This window comes from Oncorhynchus keta, chromosome 9 (genome assembly GCF_023373465.1).
Source record: "Oncorhynchus keta strain PuntledgeMale-10-30-2019 chromosome 9, Oket_V2, whole genome shotgun sequence".
In the NCBI taxonomy this organism is placed as follows: domain Eukaryota; kingdom Metazoa; phylum Chordata; class Actinopteri; order Salmoniformes; family Salmonidae; genus Oncorhynchus; species Oncorhynchus keta.
In genome coordinates this window covers 28682759-28702517 of record NC_068429.1, presented here as the reverse complement: position 1 = coordinate 28702517, position 19759 = coordinate 28682759, and the positions used below count along the sequence as shown (strand labels likewise).

At 45.4% G+C, this 19759-nt stretch overlaps 1 protein-coding gene across 9 annotated transcripts in view; it reads right to left on the bottom strand.

The window, feature by feature from the left end:
* LOC118388078 (voltage-dependent N-type calcium channel subunit alpha-1B-like) overlaps window positions 1–19759 on the bottom strand; it is a 233316-nt gene that overhangs the window by 10538 nt on the left and 203019 nt on the right. For 8 of the 9 annotated variants that reach the window (XM_052525624.1, XM_052525627.1, XM_052525628.1 and 5 more), the window contains 14 exons: window positions 18106–18189; window positions 15824–15940; window positions 14955–15020; window positions 9242–9333; window positions 8862–9012; window positions 8618–8745; window positions 6824–6920; window positions 4458–4563; window positions 3882–3989; window positions 2928–3088; window positions 2346–2509; window positions 1987–2116; window positions 1751–1861; window positions 369–407 (listed from right to left, as the gene is read on the bottom strand). In XM_052525624.1, coding sequence (XP_052381584.1) covers window positions 369–407; window positions 1751–1861; window positions 1987–2116; window positions 2346–2509; window positions 2928–3088; window positions 3882–3989; window positions 4458–4563; window positions 6824–6920; window positions 8618–8745; window positions 8862–9012; window positions 9242–9333; window positions 14955–15020; window positions 15824–15940; window positions 18106–18189 — 1554 coding nt within the window. The remainder of the gene's footprint in view (window positions 1–368; window positions 408–1750; window positions 1862–1986; window positions 2117–2345; window positions 2510–2927; window positions 3089–3881; window positions 3990–4457; window positions 4564–6823; window positions 6921–8617; window positions 8746–8861; window positions 9013–9241; window positions 9334–14954; window positions 15021–15823; window positions 15941–18105; window positions 18190–19759) is intronic. The other variant, XM_052525626.1, reaches the window with a different exon arrangement.

Below are 19759 nucleotides of genomic sequence, written 5' to 3'. Positions count from 1 at the left end.
AGGAATGCCTAAGAGTCGATGGTGATCGACTAGGAATGCCTAAGAGTCGATGGAGATCGACTAGGAATGCCTAAGAGTCGATGGTGATCGACTGGTTGGTGACCACTGCTCTAAAAAGTTGAGTGAACTCCTGCTTCTCTCAGTGGGCTGATATTTTCTTCTCCACGGCAGACCTGGGGGAGCTCTGCGAACGCAATTTAGAGGGAACATTGATGCTGAGAGTGTGTGAACTCTGGAATGGAGGGACCACAGAGGCAAACAGAGTTGGAAAAAGAGGAATGGGAGAGCGAAAAGGAAAGAGAGAGATATAAAGAAAGCGATATATACAAAGCGAGAGAGAGAAAGAGAGGCGGAACAGGTGTACATACTGCCAGGTAGGTCCCAGGTAGGTGACGAGGGTGGTTCCGCTATCAGACACAGGAGGGAGGTGGGCACAACATTAGCCATGGGAGTCAAGAGGAGAAGAGGATGGAAGGAATGGGACTGGATGGAGAGACAGGAAGACAGACTGACAGCAAAGCGAGACAGACAGGATTCATTTGGTTCGACGTGTGAACCAATCACACAGCTGGAAAGAAGGGTCCGGAAAAAGTATTCAAGAGGGAAGAAACCAAGACTCCATTTACCACTGGAGCTGGGAGAAAAATATGAAAATAAAAAGACAGAAAATGAATGTCAGTAAAACAAATTTGGGACATTAACTATATCCATAATGGATATAATAACATTTGTGTGAAAAACTAAATTAGGCAAATGGGTCAAAAAAATATGTGGAAATGGATGTCAACATTTATAAACAGCAAGGTGATGATGGGGCATAGTTGAAATAAGGGTTTATGTAATTCCCTACAGACTTTTCCACCTGAACTTTTCGGGGAGAGAGAGATCTTTGCATATTACATTATTGAGTAACGTATATTACACAATGTGGCCATCAGATTATCATCACTTGTTTAAAACATTAATCTTTTATCTTGTGTAGAATGCCAAATACTCGTTCACTGTGTTGCTGGGGACATGGCTCTACATTCAGATTTGTTGAGGAAATATTATAGTGAGATATCACATAAGGTCTACATAACAAATGGCACCCTATTCCCTATATAGTGCACTCATTTTGACCAGAGTCATATGGGCCCTGGTCAAAAGTGGTCTACTGTATAGGGAATAGAGTGCCATTTGGGATTCACACAAGGTCAGCAGGATGACTTGATGGGCACCGACAGACAGCGTCTCTGCTTTAGGTAACCTGTAGCTACTTTCACTAATTCATTTCTACCTACCTTTATCTTGTTTCCTTCTTCTACTCTCTTTCTCTATCCTACTGTATGTGTTCCCTTTCACTTCTACTACTTCCCTCACTCTCTTCCTCTCTGACTATGTATCATTGTAATATCATCATCAAGTCCTACTGACTGTATGACAAATAATTATTTCATACCGTCAACTATTAGTATTAACTGTGTTGTACGAACCCTAACCTGTATAATGTTTACTACTGTACAACTAGAATTGCCCTAATGTTGACATTGTCCTATTTGTAGAATCAATGCCCTTTGATTTGTGCAGGCACCATCAAATCAAATCAAATCAAATTTATTTATATAGCCCTTTATACATCAGCTGATATCTCAAAGTGCTGTACAGAAACCCAGCCTAAAACCATGTTGGCAGTCCTAGCGGGTCTTGGCGGGGTCCTATGTGAGAGAGTTTAGGGGTACAGTAAGGCAGTGAGTGATGAAGGACTTACATTGTACTGGGAGTCCAGTCTTGGCATGGAGGCTGCTCTGCCATGGCCATCCAGACCAGAGTAGCCCCCTAAATCAGCACCGTTCTCCACCTGCCTCATCTCCACTGATTCCTGAAACAACACACAGTAGGCAATTTAGGAAAAGTTTGCAACCACTAGTTGCGTGTACCAGAGGTTTAAGAGTGAATGGTTGCTTGCATATTTCCCATATTTGGTATAATATATGTACAAAGTACCTGAGGTTTGTTGGAGTAGGGCACGTCCTCTGACTGGCCCCTCTGTAGAATCCTTTTTCTACTGCTGGACCGTTGGCCCTCCTGAGACAGTTGCTCTTCTGACTCTTTTATGGGACTTCTAGTGCTTGGTCTGAGGTTAACACACACACACACACACACACACACACACACACACACACACACACACACACACACACACACACACACACACACACACACACACACATTAGATTACATTATTAGTCGACATGATGTGCTACGTCTACCTGCTTTACTACATGTGTACAGTATTTGAATGTTAATCCATTGATATTCATGACTGTATGTCTGCTAAGAAAACTCCATGGATGGGCACTCACACTGCTTCCCCATTGGTTAGAGTGGTGGTGGATGGCGTGGGCTCTGGCTGAGACTCTGGTTCAGGTTGGGAGGATGGCAGGGGATTGGCTCTGGAGACTGTTGTCCCCTCACCCTGCATATGGGTCATGGGCATGGGGCAGAAGAAGGCTGGGCCCTTTTTATTCTGCAGGAGATACAGAGAGAGGAGAATGTAATATAGTGACGTTACGAATGCATTAAAGTCCATCCCATTTCTAGTCCTTCATCAGTCACAGTAGTGACAAATTCAATGGATTTGGAGCCTAAAACTCGCTAATAATTTGGCCCCAAAAGAACACCATAGGACCCAATGCCTTTTCGTCTGTATGGGAAGATTTATCTCAGGAACATCCATGAGAGTCAGTCCCATGTACGAGTGCATTTTTGAGGCCCATAGATGTGGATAGAGGGCTCACTTGCCACAAAGCCTGTTTTAGCATGGGAAGCGCCATTGACAACTTTACTATTTACTATTTTGAAGAAGTTTAGATAGCCCTCAATGGCACTGCACATGCTGTCATAGCAGCAATTATGGCAAAGATGAGCCGTCTATACAATCCTACCTTAATTGTCCCTGTGAAGTCCAGTCCCAGTTGCTGTTCCAGTCTCTTGGCCCGGTTCTGCTTGTAGTAGTCAAAGATCATGAGGGCAGCGTAGACCTTCCCCACTGTCAGCTCTCGGTTTACAACCGCAAAGGGGCAAAGAAGCTCATTGAACTCATCATCTGAAAGGAGAGAAGGAAGAAGGTGAGAAGGAAGAATGTGAGAAGGAAGGAGGAGAGAAGGAAGAATATGAGAAGGAGGATGAGAAGGAAAAAGGAGAGAAAGAAGAAGGTGAGAAGGAGGATGAGAAGGAAAAAGGAGAGAAAGAAGAAGGTGAGAAGGAAGAAGGAGAAGTAAGAAGGTGAGAAGGAAGGAGGAGTGAAGGAATAAGGAGAGAAGGAAAGAGGAGTGAAGGAATAAGGAGAGAAGGAAGGAGGAGATAAAGAAGAAGGAATGAAGGAAGGAGAGAGCAGTGGAGAAAAGTTGAAGCACTAGTTGTCTTCTCTCCACTACCAGTAGATGGCATCGGAGGAGACAGAATGAGGGCGAGTGTACTGTTGTGAAGCCGTGTGTGTGTGCGTGTGTGTGTGTGTGTGTGTGTGTGTGTGTGTGTGTGTGTGTGTGTGTGTGTGTGTGTGTGTGTGTGTGTGTGTGTGTGTGTGTGTGTGTGTGTGTGTGTGTGTGTGTGTGTGTGTGTGTGTGTAAGTAAACATAGCTCCCACATACAGGGTAGACAGAACAAGCAGTCAAAAGAGAGAGTAGAATTAGCAGAAAGCCTGGCAGTTGAGCCAACACACCCCCTGGAGAGATGACTGGTCTTTGGTGAAGCTCAGTGCTCTGAAGATTATTTCCTGTATTTTCTGTCTCTCTAAGTTCTTTCTCACTTCTTTCTCTCTATTGCTCTGCATTTCAGTTTCTCACTCACACCCTGTAACACAAACACACACACACACTCACACCACCAGCATGGCTTACTTTTATATGGTGTGACCAGCAGGTCGATAGTGTTCGGAGGCAGGTTGGGCCAGACTCTGGAGATCTCTTTCCTCAGGTCAGCGTCACACAGACGCTGGGCCAGGACTCCTGTTGAGAGACAAACGCCTAGGTCACATCACATACATCCTTACTCATTCATCAGCACCAGAAACTAATGTCCCACACATCCCCATCAAGGCCAATATGTATCAAGCACCTCAGAGTAGAGTGCTGATCTAGGATCAGGTCCCCCCCCTGTCCATGTAAGTTCATACATTGTATCTAAAAGGCTTAACTGATCCGAAGTCAGCATTCCTACTGTTGATGCTTGATACATATGTCCCTAGACCGAGCAGGACGGATTTATTAGGCCACCACCCTCTTCTTTGAATGATGACACAATATTATTGTGATTTCTGTAAGTAAACAAAACAGGTACTTTTTTATATATATCCTTTAAACATTTTTTAAACTTGATTTATGTTTTGTATTTATTCGTATTTGCCATATTCCCATTCTACTACTGTGGTTGGAGTGTGTTTTTGTGTAGAGGTGGTTAGGTTAAAGGTCACAGACCAGACGCCAGTTTGATCTCCAGAGCAGTGCGGATGAGCGCCATCAGAGTGGACGTGAAGTGCACCGTGTTGTCATCGGCAATGGGCATGTTCATCTTAACCAATCGCTAAGGAGAATAGAAACCATGGTGAGGGCCCATTAGAACACCCACGTTAAGATCAATAGCTCTTTAGGGAGGTTCTGTGTGCTGGCTGTAGAGTCTGAAGCTGTCCTAATATGGACACCATACATGCACAATTAATTGATATGTTTCACTTGAGAGCGAGTGTGGACTTCTAACAGCCAGTGGCTTCACTTAGTTTCAGTCCAGCACACAGAATCCCTTTCAAGGAACACAACAACACAAGACATCCCAGAGAGGAAAGAGAACATTCAGAGCAACACTCCATGCAAATAACGTGAGAGGGAGACTATGGGTCAATGTTTGAGATGGACTTTGAGGGGGACATGCCCAACAAATCAATGCAATGTGTGTTAGTACTCCTCAGAGAAATGCATGGTGAGTTCATCATCTTATGAACTCAGAGTAAAAAAATGACAAGTGACTGAAAAGTGACTTAATAGCAATTTAATAGAAACTATGAGTGGTGTGGATGAAGTGGAGTGTAGTTAGTCCTTTTCTGAATTCAGTAACCACAAAATGAGAGAACCAGTTCACATGTCAGCATGAATCCAAGGCAAGCCCTGGAGTAGTATGTTTTAGTGCTACTATGAAAGGATGAATGAAGCCATGTCTGTGTTATGGGGCCACACTCCACCTAGTCTCCTTTCATTGTGAGAAGGCAAGCAGAGTAGAGAGATAGGTTGCATCCCAAAAGGCACACTGCTCCCTATATAGTGCACTACTTTTGACTAGGGCCCATAGGTCTCTGGGCAAAACGAGTACAATATATAGGGAATAGACTTCCAATTGAGACTCAGACATAGTGACATACATGCATGTAGAGCTTGATGCAGGGCTAATGGGGAGGCAGAATGAGGATGCACACAAAAACATGCAGAGACTGTGAAGGACGGATCCTATTGTCTTCAAGCCATGCGGAGGGAAATTTCAGGTGAGACGTGTTTGTGTGTGTGTGTGCGTGCAAGCAAGCCTCCCTTGAGCTCAAGAGAGCGTACTTCCATGCAGGAGCTGTTACAATACAGAAGGAGAAGAGGAGAGGGGGAAGAGGAGGAAGAGATGTGGAGGGCCTGACATGTCATGTAGTGCCCACTAGAGAGACAGGAAAACCACAGACTTGTGAGACCATCACCCAAACATACAAATACTGTATATACACATATAGGTACACACATCCTGTCAAAAACACATGAACGCACGCACGCACACGCACACACACACAAACAAAGTGGAGTTAGGTAGATGAGAGAAATCCCAAGACGGAGGACAAGAAAGGTAATTTAGCAGGGATTGTGAAGCTCCGCTCAGATCCAGTTGAAAACAGAGGGGGACAGAGATACACAGGTACCTCTGTTCATTAGGGAGGGAGTGAGATGCATTTTCCACAACAGCAAAGAAAGGGAGGAAGAATGAAAAAAATAGATGAAAAAAGCATTTTAAAAGCCTAGCCTCGCTCCAGTGTGCCATGTCTCCCTCTCATTTCTCCCTATCGATTAATCTCTCAAAAGCAGGAGTTACATTTGGAGAAGCCACACATGTCAGACCCAACTAGTCGCTTGGCAGACGCTTTTATCCAGGTTACGGCTAGGTCTGTTTTAACAATGATTAATCTAGACAGCTGTGTACATGCTGGAACCACTGACAGTGGCAAACACCTGAGTACTGAACAATCGTTACCTTGGTCCACAATACAAGCTCTCTAAATGCTGCCACACAACACAGAACAGCCCATAGAGTATAAACTCAGGGAGAATGGAGAAGACTAGAGGGGAAAGGTTGTGTTTTTAATTGTATTACTCTTCTATAGGACTAATTAAAGGGGAATTCCACCACTTTTTAACCTCGTATTCATTATCTCATTTTATGTGAAACGGCACATTTGTTATACAGTGAATTTTCAAAACCTGCAATGAGTTTCTAGATAACTTCATGTTAATAGTGTGGCTTGTGTTCACTGTCAGTCTTCATTTCTTCTCAGGTGAACAGATCGAAAACCTAGTTTAAAAACAAAACAAGTCTAAATGGCCAGATGGAAAAGTGAGCACAGTAAACACCAAACGCCGAGAGAGGGCAGAAGAGAACATCAAGAACAGACAGAAAGAGCAACAACAAGGACACTACAAGAGAACAGCAGGAAGTGGCTGTGACAGACTGATAGCAGCCGGGAGAGATAAAGGGCAGGTGGGAGTGAGTGACAGGGGTGAGAGGAAGACTGCTGGGGGAAGAGGAGGAGGGGGGAGTCTACCTTGTAGGCGATTCTGGGCGGGCATTTCTTTCCCAAACCTAGTGGAGGGGACATGTGACGGAACATCTCGTACATATCGAGGTAGGTCATACGGCCACTTCACAGGGGGAGAAGTCACAGGAGGAGATCACAGGGGTCAGAGAGAGGGTTGGAGGAATCCAGGTAAGGTAGGAGGAGGGGGCAGGGGGAGTTAGAAATTACCAAAAGAAGATGGTTAAACAGAAGAGAAAATGATAACAACAGAAATCTGTGTTATTTTAGATTTCCAGGGCAGTGGATTCCGGGGCGGGATGCCAACCCTGTCCTGCTTGAGACAGGGATGGATCACAGGGTTGGACAGGAAGAGGGTGGGGTGTTTTTCGGGAATTGAGATGGCAAAATCATGAGGTTGGATTGATCATGATGTGTATGTAGTATGTACATGTATATGTATGTATGCTCAGGGCAAGGTTTCAGCTTCACTGTTCAGATGTCTTCTGTTTCTGCATGCTCCGAGACATCAGCGGTAACCAAATTGAGCAGTCTCCCGGGCCTACTTTGAGAAAACCGTATAGGTTTACTGCATACTGCATTCAGTATGGTGAAAACAGAGATGATGATGAAGCCTGGTCAGTATACTGTAATGAGGCTTACATTGTGGAATTGTTTTCCATTAGTTGCCATGGTTACCCACCAGCTGGTTAGTATGAGAGGTATGTGTGTGTGGGTGTGTATGTGTGTGGTTGTATCTCTGGCACTAGGAGTCATTCACATTCATTCACTCTCCACTTCAACCTCATCCCTTCATGATTAAGGGGTGTGTGGGGTTGCAAACCTTGTAGGCCACCCTATTAGGACACTTCTTCCCTAAGCCGAGAGGAGGCGAGATAAAACGCAACAATTTGTACATATCCTGATAGCATATCCTTTCGCTGTAAAAGACAAGACAGGTTAGAGGAGGTTAGGACACAAACACAACCATTTGGAATGACTTAACATGTATATCCTCCATTGTGTGCAGTCATGGTCATTGAATAAAGCCCACCTGTAGATATGGTGCAGATATACACAGTGTATAGAAAACATGAACAACTCGTTCCATAACATACACTGACCAGGTGAATCCAGGGGGTGCAACTCAATATTAGGAAGGTGTTCCTAATGTTTGGTATACTCAGTGTATAAATAACAAGCTTGTTTATCTATAGTCATACTTGACTACAGGGTTACTGGGAGGTTATAAGTCTGTGTCCCAAATGAAATCCTATAGCCTATAAAGTCCAAGGGCACATAGTGAATAGAGGGACATTGGGGACATCTCAGCCTAACTTCCTATTTTTGCTCTTAGAGTTCCAGTATTTTACAATGGGTCTGATAAATACTTTGGAAAGCAGCTGAGATGTGTTGTGTGATTGAAATAGTTTCTTCTCCCTCCACAATGACAGAATGAGAGGAGCTTCAGGGTCGTCAGGAGAGCCTAGCGGATATCGAGCAGAGTTGAGCAGAGCGGAACCATGGATTTACATCAGTCTGCCTCTGAGGCCCTAGTTGGCACTCCAGGCGCCGGCTTAACGTCACTCAGCCCCACTAATACGGGATCACTCCCTGCCCGTCAATCGTTGTCAAACGTCACAGAGTCATCCCACTGGAAATTAGAGCCATCTTTGATTTGTCACCGACTATTTGCTATATATACACTTCACTATGACACTTCATGTCCCTCCCTTCACCTCTTCACCCCTGAACCTAAAACTGACGCTGTCTTGACTCAGGGGGAAAAATATAATCACCTGGAGGAGGATTAAAGACACCTACCAGGCAGCAGGGTCGTACTCGGCCCAAACACGGACAAATTCGTCCAGGTGGTGAGGCCCCAGGATAGAGGCGTCTCTGGTCAGGTACTCAAAGTTGTCCATGATGACCGCCACAAACAGATTGAGCATCTGGAGGAAGGGACAGGGAGGTGGAGAGGTGAATGGTCCTTTCTTGCTGATCATTGGTCAATCATTGGACATTGGTCACCCTAATTGGTCATTCATTTGTGATGGCCCATACTGACCAGGAAGGAGCAGAGGAAGATGAAGGAGACAAAGTAGAAATAAGCAAAGTCACTGCCGCACTCCTTCCCTCCAGACCCTGACAGCTTATCACACGGACGGTTACTCAGACACGACAGCATGATCTCATGCCACGCCTCACCTGTTGCACTCCTGCAAAGGGACACACACACACACACATATTGTAGATACACACATATACACAAACAAACACATGCAATGTAAGCACTGTATATCCATCATTGGACACTGTATATCTACCACAAACACCACCATGAGCATAAGGAAAAACATGGTTAATGTATTACATTATACTGCAATAGCAATAATAGAAAGATATGTGAAAAAAGGCCTAAAATGGAGAATGTGGAGACATGGTCACCTGAACAGAAGCATCAGAGCCTGGAAGAAGGTCTGGAAGTTGTTGTGGTGATTGATGGCTGATTCCTCATTCAGCTCAATGTTTCCAAACACCTGAAGGAATCAGAAATGGCCAGCATGGCAGTTAGAGGGATTCACTGTATGTTATCTATAGGTATGTCCTATACAGGGAACTATACAGGGAACCCAATTCCCTGTATAGTACACTACTTTTGACCAGTGTCCTATGGGTTCTGGTCAAAAGTAGTGCACTATGTAGGGAATAGGGTGCCATTTGAGACACACATGTGCGAGTTAGAAATAGGGAAGTGATTTGTATAAGAAAGTGATCCCAGGAGCTAAGCCTTTGCAGGATTTGATACGATGCAATGTAATGCTATCTCCAAAAAATACATTAGCTACGAATCATTACTTTTCTCAAATCCTACCAGAGTAGGCAGAAGACTATGTGTGTGTGTGTGTCAACACATTACCACCACCATACTTGACCATTGGTCTGAGTTTTTTACTGTGTAATGTCGTGTTGGGTTTTCACCAGACATAACATAACTGTAGCCATGTCATCAAAAAGTCAACTTATGTTGGCCAAAAAGCACCTGGATGATCGTCAAGACTCCTGGAAGAATGTTGGACAGATGAGTCAGAAGTGGAACCTTTAGGACGACATGGGTCCCATTATGTCTGAGGAAAACCCAACACTTCATTCCACAGTAAGAATCTCATACCAATGGTCAAGAATGATGGTGGTATTGTGATGGCTTGGGATGCTTTGGTGCCTCAGGAACAGGACAACTTGCTATCATTGAAGGAACCATGAATTCTACTCTGTATCAGAGAATTCTAAAGTAAAATGTCAGGTCCAACCGTTTGTGAGCTGAAGCGCTACTGGGTCATGCAGCAAGACAATGATACAGAACACACAAGCAACTCCACATCAGAATGGCTGAAAATAAACATATTTGAAGTTTTTGAATGGCCTAGTCAAAGTCCAGACCTAAACCCCATTGAGATGTTGTGGCAGAACCTGAAACCCACAAATGTCACAGTGTTAAAGCAGTTATGCATGGAAGAGTGAGACAATATTCCTCCACAGCAATGTGAGCAACTACACACAGCAATGTGAGCAACTACAGGAAGCATTTGGTTACAGTCATTGCTGCTAAAGGTGGCACAACCAATTATTGAGTGTAAGGGGTCAATTACTTTTTCACACAGATGCTTTGGGTGTTGCGTAACTTTGTTTATAAAATAAATGTATTCATTATCAACATTTTGTATTATTTGTTCACTCAGGTTCCCTTTATCTAATATTTGGTTTTGGTTGAAGATCTATTAAGATTAAGAGTAAAAAAAATATGCCAAAATAGAGAAAATCAGAAAGGGGGCAAATACTTGTATAGTACCAGTCAAAAGTTTGGACACACCTACTCATTCATAATCTGAAACACAATCAAAACAAACAGCCAATGCATCCAACAAAAAGTCACACGCTTGATGTAGTATTGTGTGCTATGAAAATGGGACCAAATAATTAACATTTTACTACTTTAATACACATACAGTTGAAGCCGGAAGTTTACATACACCTTAGCCAAATACATTTAAACTCAGTTTTTCACAATCCCTGACATTTAATCCTAGTAAAAATTCCCTGTTTTAGGTCAGTCAGGATCACCACTTTATTTTAAGAATGTGAAATGTCAGAATAATAGTAGAGAGAAAGATTTACTCCAGCTTTTATTTCTTTCATCACATTCAGAAGTTTACATACACTCAATTAGTATTTGGTATCATTGCCTTAAAATTGTTGGACTTCGGGTAGCCTTCCACTGTCACGTTCTGACCCTAGTTCTTGTGTTATTTGTTTGTTTTAGTTGGTCAGGACGTGAGTTGGGTGAGTATTTTGTGTTTCTAGGTTGGGTGTCTTGTTTGGCCTGATATGTTTCTCAATCAGAGGCAGGTGTTAGTCATTGTCTCTGATTGGGAACCATATTTAGGTAGCCTGTTTTCTGTTGGGGTTTGTGGGTGGTTATTTTCAGTCTTTGTGTGTCTGCACCAGATAGAACTGTTTCGGTTGTCACTTTGTTGTTTTGTGTTTTTGAAGTGTTCAGTTTTCCATTAAAAAGATGAACTGCGCTTTGGTACTCTCTATCTCCAGACAACAACCGTTACAGAACCACCAACCAAAAAAGGACCAAGCAGCGTGGTAACAGGCAGCAGCAGCAGGAGCAGCGCAAGGAGGAGGAATGGACATGGGAGGACGAGTTGGACGGCAAAGGACCCTGGGGAGAGCCAGGGGAATATCGCCGCCCCAAAGCAGAGCTTGAGGCAGCAAAAGCAGAGAGGCGGCATTATGAGGAGCTAGCACGGCAGAGTGGCTGGAAGCCCGAGAGGCAGCCCCAAACATTTATTGGGGGGAGGGACACAGGGGTGGTGGCGAGTTCAGGTAGGAGACCTGTGCCAACTTCCCGTGCTTACCGTAAGGAGCCGAGGATGGAATCAGAGCAGTCGGCGAAGTTGAGGTGTGAGTCCGAGAATGTTGAGAAGTTATTGGACAAATTGGAGGAGAGTGAATGGAGGGGAGATTATGAGACATTCGGCGAGTTGTTGATAAAATTGTAGGAGAGTGAAGAGAGAGCGCTGTTGGTTTGGCATAGTATGCACGGCATTCACCCTGAGCAGCGTGTTAGCTGTCTGATGCCACATGTGTCAGTTCCTAGTACTCATACCGAAACGTGTTAAAGTTCCGGAACAATTGATGCCGGCTATACACACCAGGTCTCCAGAGTACCTTCACAACCCGGGGTGTTCTGCTCCTGCTCCCCGCACTCGCCCTGAGGTGCGTGTCTCCAGCCCTGTACCACCAGTGCCGGCACCACGCACCAGGACGCCAGTGCACCTCCAGGGTACAGTATTCCCTGTTCCTGCTCCACGCACTCGCCCTGAGGTGCATGTCCCCAGCCCGGTACCACCAGTGCCTACCAGGCCTACAGTGCACCTCGTCTGTCCAGAGCCGCCAGAGTCTCCCGTCTGTCCTGAGCCACCAGAGTCTCCCGTCTGTCCTGAGCCACCAGAGTCTCCCGTCTGTCCTGAGCCGCCAGAGTTTCCCGTCTGTCCTGAGCCGCCAGAGTCTCCTGTCTGTCCTGAGCCGCCAGAGTCTCCCGTCTGTCCTGAGCCGCCAGAGTCTCCCTTCTGTCCTGAGCCGCCAGAGCCGCTAGTCTGTCCTGAGCCGCCAGAGCTGCCAGTCTGTCCTGAGCCGCCAGAGCCGCCAGTCTGTCCTGAGCCACCAGAGCCGCCAGTCTGTCCTGAGCCACCAGAGCCGCCAGTCTGTCCTGAGCCGCCAGAGTCGCCAGTCTGTCCTGAGCTGCCAGAGTCGCCAGTCTGTCCAGAGCCGCCAGAGCAGCCAGTCTGTACAGAGCCGCCAGAGCAGCCAGTCTGTCCTGAGCCGCCAGTCAGCCAAGAGCCGCCAGAGCCGCCAGTCAGCCAGGAGCCGCCAGTCAGCCAGGAGCCTCCAGAGCCGCCAGTCAGCCAGGAGCTTCCAGAGCCGCCAGCCAGCCAGGAGCTGCCAGAGCCACCAGCCAGCCAGGAGCTTCCAGAGCCGCCAGTCAGCCAGGAGCTGCCAGAGCCGTCAGACAGCCAGGACCTGCAAGAGCAGTCAGTCAGCCAGGAGCTGTCAGATGCCGGAATTGCTTTTCAGTCCGGAGCGGTCCTTCAGTCCGGAGTTGCCCTCAGTCCTGAGCTGCCCCCCAGTCCGGAGCTGCCCCTCAGTCCGGAGCTGCCCCTCAGTCCGGAGCTGCCCCTCAGTCCGGAGCTGCCCCTCAGTCCGGAGCTGCCCCTCAGTCCGGAGGAGTTTGTTCAGTCCAGAGGCGTCCTTCAGTCCAGAGGTGTCCCTCAGTCCTGTGGGCCCATTTATTAGGGTTCCCAGGCCAGGGTCGGCGGCAAGGGTCGCCGTTCCTAGGAGGCCACAGAAGCGGTCTAAGACTATGGTGGGGTGGGGTTCACGTCCAGCGCCAGAGCCGCCACCGCGGACAGATGCCCACCCAGACCGTCCCCTATAGGTTCAGGTGTTGCGGCCTGCTTGCTAGCACACGCTTTTTCAGTTCTGCCCACAAAATCTCTATGGGATTGAGGTCAGGGCTTTGTGATGGCCACTCCAATACCTTGACTTTGTTGTCCTTACACCATTTTGCCACAACTTTGGAAGTATGTTTGGGGTCAATGTCCATTTGGAAGACCCATTTGCGCCCAAGCTTTAACTTCCTGACTGATGTCTGGATATATTGAAGCAACATTTCCCTCCTCATGATGCCATCTATTTTGTAAAGTGCACCAGTCCCTCCTGCAGTCCCTCCTACCAAAATACGTTAATCTCTAGGAGACAGAACGCATCTCCTTCCTGAGCGGTATGACGGTTGTGTGGTCCCATGGTGTTTATTCTTGCGTACTATTGTTTGTACAGATGAACGTGGTACCTTCAGGTATTTGGAAATTGCTCCCAAGAATGTGGAGGTCTACAATAATTTTTCTGAGGTCTTGGCTGATTTCTTTTGATTTTCCCATGATGTCAAGCAAAGAGGCACTGAGTTTGAAGGTATGCCTTGAAATGCATCCACAGGTACACCTCCAATTGACTCAAATGATGTCAATTAGCCTTTCAGAAGCTTCTAAATCCCTGATTTTCTGGAATTTTCCAAGCTGTTTAAAGGCACAGTCAACTTAGTGTATGTAAAATTCTGACCCACTGGAATTGTGATACAGTGAATTAGATGTGAAAAAATCTGTCTGTAAACAATTCTTGGAAAAATTACTTTTGTCATGCACAAAGTAGATGTCCTATCCGACTTGCCAAAACTATAGTTTGTTATTAACAAGACATTTGTGGAGTGGTTGAAAAATGTGTTTTAATGACTCCAACCTAAGTGTATGACTTCAACTGTAAGTAAATTTGTCCCAATACTTTTGGTCCCTAAAATGGGGGCATTATACAAAATGTACTGTAATTTCTAAACGGTTCACCTGATATGGATGAAAATACCCTTAAATTAAAGCTGACAGTCTGCTCCACATCCAAACTGCTGGAGTACAGAGCTAAAACATAGTTCACTGTCCTAATACTTTTGGAGTTCACTGTAGCTATCTAGAAATCTTTATAATCTAATAACAATACAATTGAATGACATGGTGAGACCCTGTATTCTGCCCAAGTTCACACGTATAGGGTACATCCAAATGGCACACAAATGTTGATATTCCCTATATAGTGCACTACTTTTGAAAAAAGCCACTATATGGGGATAGCGTGCCATTTGGGACACACAGATAGTCCTGATGATAACAAAGAGCCAGATAAGCTTCTTTTGGCTCCCTGTTTAATTGGGATATGAAGTTTGTCACTCATGGTGGGGTGTCCTGATCCACCCCTCCCTCTGGGTGCCCTTTTGTCATTATATAGCATCTCATTATACAGCATCTCATTATACAGCATCGATGATTAAATGAGGGCTCTTTTACGAGAAGACACAATTACCATTGATTTATAATGCCATGCTAATCTAGTGGATGGCAAGCACCTCCAATGTGCATACAATTGATCAGATTTGCTGCCACATGTTTAACCATCTCCCATAGAGGATAAGCTGTTGACATTCTCATTATGATATATAAGATAGTATAGCATAGTTACTGTCACTGGACGTGTGTGTGGTATGACTCACCTGCATGCCGATGATGGCGTAGATGAAGAAGAGCATAGCGATGAGGAGGCAGACGTAAGGTAGGGCCTGGAAATAGAAAATACACACACGCACCGAGAAGTTAACAGCACAGTAAGGTTTAAAAGTCTTATTTATGGAGCAGAGCAGCCAACGTGACCCGCGGGGTTGATTTCCTTAATCACATATATCCCAGAGAAGGGAAGGGTACACATTAATCAGAAATAATGAGCTACCTTTTAACATTCTGCAGCAACTATCCATTTTCATTGGGGCTTAAAAGCTCTCACCACCCCACATTTAACCTGCTATCAAATGAACTATTCTTGGCAATGTCCTTGTTCTCTCTACGACGAAAGCTCCACAGAACAAACCACTTCTCTAAGACTCCAAATAAACATCAATATCACTTCAAATGCCATTAAAGGGATACTTTGGGATTTTGGCTTGCGTTAGCACAATGACTGGAAGCCTATGGGTGCTAGCAGATACCTGTAGACTTCCAGTCATTGTGCTAATGCTAGTTAGCATTGGATCCCGAAACTACCTCTAACTTCCTTCATACTGGACACAGACACATTTAAATGGTATCTACGAGTTCATCTGATGAAGTAGATATAGGGCCTCATTGCCAAAATCGCTAAGTATCCCTTTAAGTATACAAAAAGAAAGATGTCCTCATTTTATTTCCTTATCTCCCCTTACAGTTCAATCTATATGCTTACAGTTATTACAAAATAATGAATCAGCCTACATTCATTAAATTCACTACTGATCAGATGAATACCATGTAACTCTCAAATCAAGAGTCCATGTTGAGTAGGGGTCAAACATCAGGGTCAAGGGTCAGAGGTGAGGGGTCAGTGAATCACCTTGAAGGACTGGACAAAGGTCCATAGCAGGATGCGAATGGTGTAGCCCTGCCTCAGCAGCTTGATGAGCCTGGCCGCCCTGAACAGCCTCAAGAAACTCAGATTGATCAACTTGTCCTGCAGGAGGAGACACACTGGAATTCAAACAACTGTTCTTGGATCAGATTTGGGTTACACTCAGAATGGTTTAGGTTAACAAGGGGGCTCAGTGAAGCAGTGGTACCATTTCAGTGAAGAGTATCTACCTATCCATTTATGTATGATTTAGACTGGCTGCCAAGGGAATGGTCAAAAGCAACGGGACCAAGACACTTACCGTCTAGAGAGGATCCATAGTGTCACAGAGGGAGCACAGGCACCAGCAAAGAAATAGCAGAAGATGGAAACACAGTGAGAGAAAGATAGAAAACCAGAGAGCGAGAGAAGAAAAAGACTGTCACGGGGAGAGAAATCCCACACAAAGGGAAATTCATCCACAAAGAGAGTTACATAGTAAACGGACTACTCCAATCGACTTCAGTGGTACTGTGCTGCAATCTGCACAGAGGCTTTTCCTGATCCCCCTCCGCCTCCCACTCCGGTCTGTCCCCCAGCTCCATACTAATCTATCCAGAAGGAGAGAGAGCTCTCAGCCATCCCCAGTAGCTCTCTAAAGCAGAAGGATATGCTGGTGGCTTCTTCTGATTACCTCACCAACAGTAATGTAACTTGGTTAAACCTCATTCAAGGAGTAAATGTAGTATGAGTGAAGACATACAAGCACGACTGCATATAGGAGAATCGCTATGTGCCGATGCATTTTGTAAATTGCCATATAAAGTCAGCAAAAAAAGAAACGTCCCTTTTTCAGGACCCTGTCTTTCAAAGATAATTAGTAAAAATCCAAATAACTTCACATATCTTCATTGTAAAGGGTTTAAACACTGTTTTCCATGCATGTTCAATGAACCATAAACAATTAATGAACATGCACCTGTGGAAAGGTCGTTAAGACACTAACAGCTTACAGACGGTAGGCAATTAAGGTCACAGTTATGAAAACTTAGGAAACTAAAGAGGCCTTTCTACTGACTCTGAACGTGCCTTTGGCTTGCTGCTTGGAGGCATGAGGACTGCCAATGTTGTCAGGGCAATACATTTCAATGTCCGTACTGTGAGACACCTAAGACAGCGCTACAGGGAGAGAGGACGGACAGCTGATCGTCCTCGCAGTGGTAGACCAAGTGTAACACTTGCACAGGATCGGTACATCCGAACATCACACCTGCGAGTCAGGTACAGGATGGCAACAACAACTGCCGGAGTTACACCAGGAACCACCTCAATCCCTCCATCAGTGCTCAGACTGTCCGCAATAGGCTGAGAGGCTGGACTGAGGGCTTGTAGACCTGTTGTAAGGCAGGTCCTCACCAGACATTACCGGCAACAACGTCGCCGATGGGCACAAACCTACCATCACTGGACCAGACAGGACTGGAAAAAAGTGCTCTTCACTGACGAGTCGCGGTTTTGCCTCACCAGGGGTGATGGTCGTAATCACGTTTATCGTCGAAGGAATAAGCGTTACACCGAGGCCTGTACTCTGGAGAGGGATCGATTTGGAGGTGGAGGGTCCGTCATGGTCTGGGTTAGTGTGTCACAGCATCATCGGACTGAGCTTGTTGTCATTACAGGCAATCTCAACGCTGTGCGTTACAGGGAAGACATCCTCCTCCCTCATGTGGTACTCTTCCTGCAGGCTCATCCTGACATGACCCTTCAGCATGATAATGCCACCAGCCATACTGCTCGTTCTGTGCATGGTTTCCTGCAAGACAGGAATGTCAGTGTTCTGCCATGGCCAGCGAAGAGCCCGGATCTCAATCCCATTGAGAAAGTCTGGGACCTGTTGGATTAGAGGGTGAGGGCTATGGCCATTCCCCCCAGGTGTCTTAGTGGAAGAGTGGGGTAATATCTCAGAGCAAGAACTGGCAAATCTGGTGCAGTCCATGAGGAGGAGATGCACTACAGTACTTAATGCAGCTGGTGGCCATACCAGATACTGACTGTTACTTTTGATTTTGACCCACCCCTTTGTTCAGTTTCTGTTAGTCACATGTCTGTGGAACTTGTTCAGTTTATGTCTCAGTTGTTGAATCTTGTTATGTTCATACACATGTTTACACATGTTAAGTTTGCTGAAAATAAATGCAGTTGACAGTGAGAGGACATTTCTTTTTTTCTGAGTTTATATTTGCCATAAAATAAGTTGTATGGGCACACTGTACTGAAGCAGCACTTACCTTAATCTCTGTGACCAAGATGTCTGTGATACTCCCCAATACTGTCACAAAGTCAAACACGTTCCAAGCTGCCTTCAAGTAATTCTGCAACAGAGAAAGAGAGAGGAAGAAAAAGAGAGAAATAGAGGGAGAGCGGGTGAGAGAGAGGGGGAGGGAGAGGGATAGAGGTTTTATTGTGATTGGTAGCAAACCCTTGCTCTTTAAATGCTTTCCTCAGGCCACACTCTACAGAGCATGTCTTCTAAGCTCCTCAAATGAGGCAGCTTTTAATGAGTTGCTTTGAGTTTCATTAAAAGGCCATCCAATATATAGCCTACAGAGTGTCACTCACTCCCAGACACACACACTGAGATTCTAAACAGCGGCATAGACCTAAGACAGACAGGTGAATCTGTCAGGTGGCATGGCAGTGAGCATACGCTCCTCCTGGGGAGCATAGCAATTTGAAACTACATAGGCGCCCAGAGAGAGAGGGAGCAAGAGAGAGCGAGTGCGAGAGAGCGAGAGGCCCATCCATCTGGGCTAACTGCTGAACAGGTGGAGGTAATTGGCGTGTGAAAAAAGCCATTTGACAAATGAGCCTGGGGATGAACTGTGAATGAATCTGGAGATGAATAGCCGCGCAGAGGGGCCAGGTGGCCCGGCACTGCCTGGGAGATGTATTCCTCCATCCTTCAATCCCACTGCTTTACCTTCCCACCCTCATCCCCTCAACTTAAGCTGTTGTATCATCCCCAACACACACCTCGCCTCCCCGGTGGCTCTTGCTGAAGGCTTGTCAGCCTACCCTCATCCAAACTACCCCTGGCCATCCATTAACCTTCCAATGTTTTCACAAAGGCTCTTTATCAGTCTCTGTCCTGATATCCCACTTTCTCTATCTCTGGCTCAGTTTCTCCGTCTCTCTTCCCCACCCTGGTACACAGTCATCTACAGTTGAAGTCGGAAGTTTACATACACATTAGCCAAATACATTTAAACTCAGTTTTTAGCCATTTCTGACATTTAATCCTAGAAAAAATGCCCTGTCTTAGGTCAGTTAGGATCACCACTTTATTTTAAGAATGTGAAATGTCAGAATAATAGTAGAGAGAAGGATTGATTTCAACTTTTATTTCTTTCATCACATTTCCAGTAGGTCAGAAGTTTACATACACTCAATCAGTATTTGGTAGCATTGACATGAAATTGTTTAACTTGGGTCAAACATTTAGGGTAGCCTTCCTCAAGCTTCCCACAATAAGTTGGGAGTATTCTGGCCCATTCCTCCTGACAGAGCTGGTGTAACTGAGTCAGGTTTGTAGGCCTCCTTGCTCGCATATGCTTTTTCAGTTCCTCTCACAAATGTTCTATAGGATTGAGATCAGGGCTTTGTGATGGCCACTCCAATACCTTGACTTTGTTGTCCTTAAGCCATTTTGCCACAACTTTAGAACTTCCTGACTGATGTCTTGAGATGTTGCTTCAATATATCCACATAGTTTTCCTCCCTCAAGATGCCATATATTTTGTGAAGTGCACCAGTCCCTCCTGCAGCAAATCACCCCTACAACATGATGCTGCTATCCCCGTGCTAGACGGTTGGGTTGGTTTTCTTCGACTTGCAAGCCTCCCCCTTTTTTCTCCAAACATCACGATGGTCAATATGGCCAAC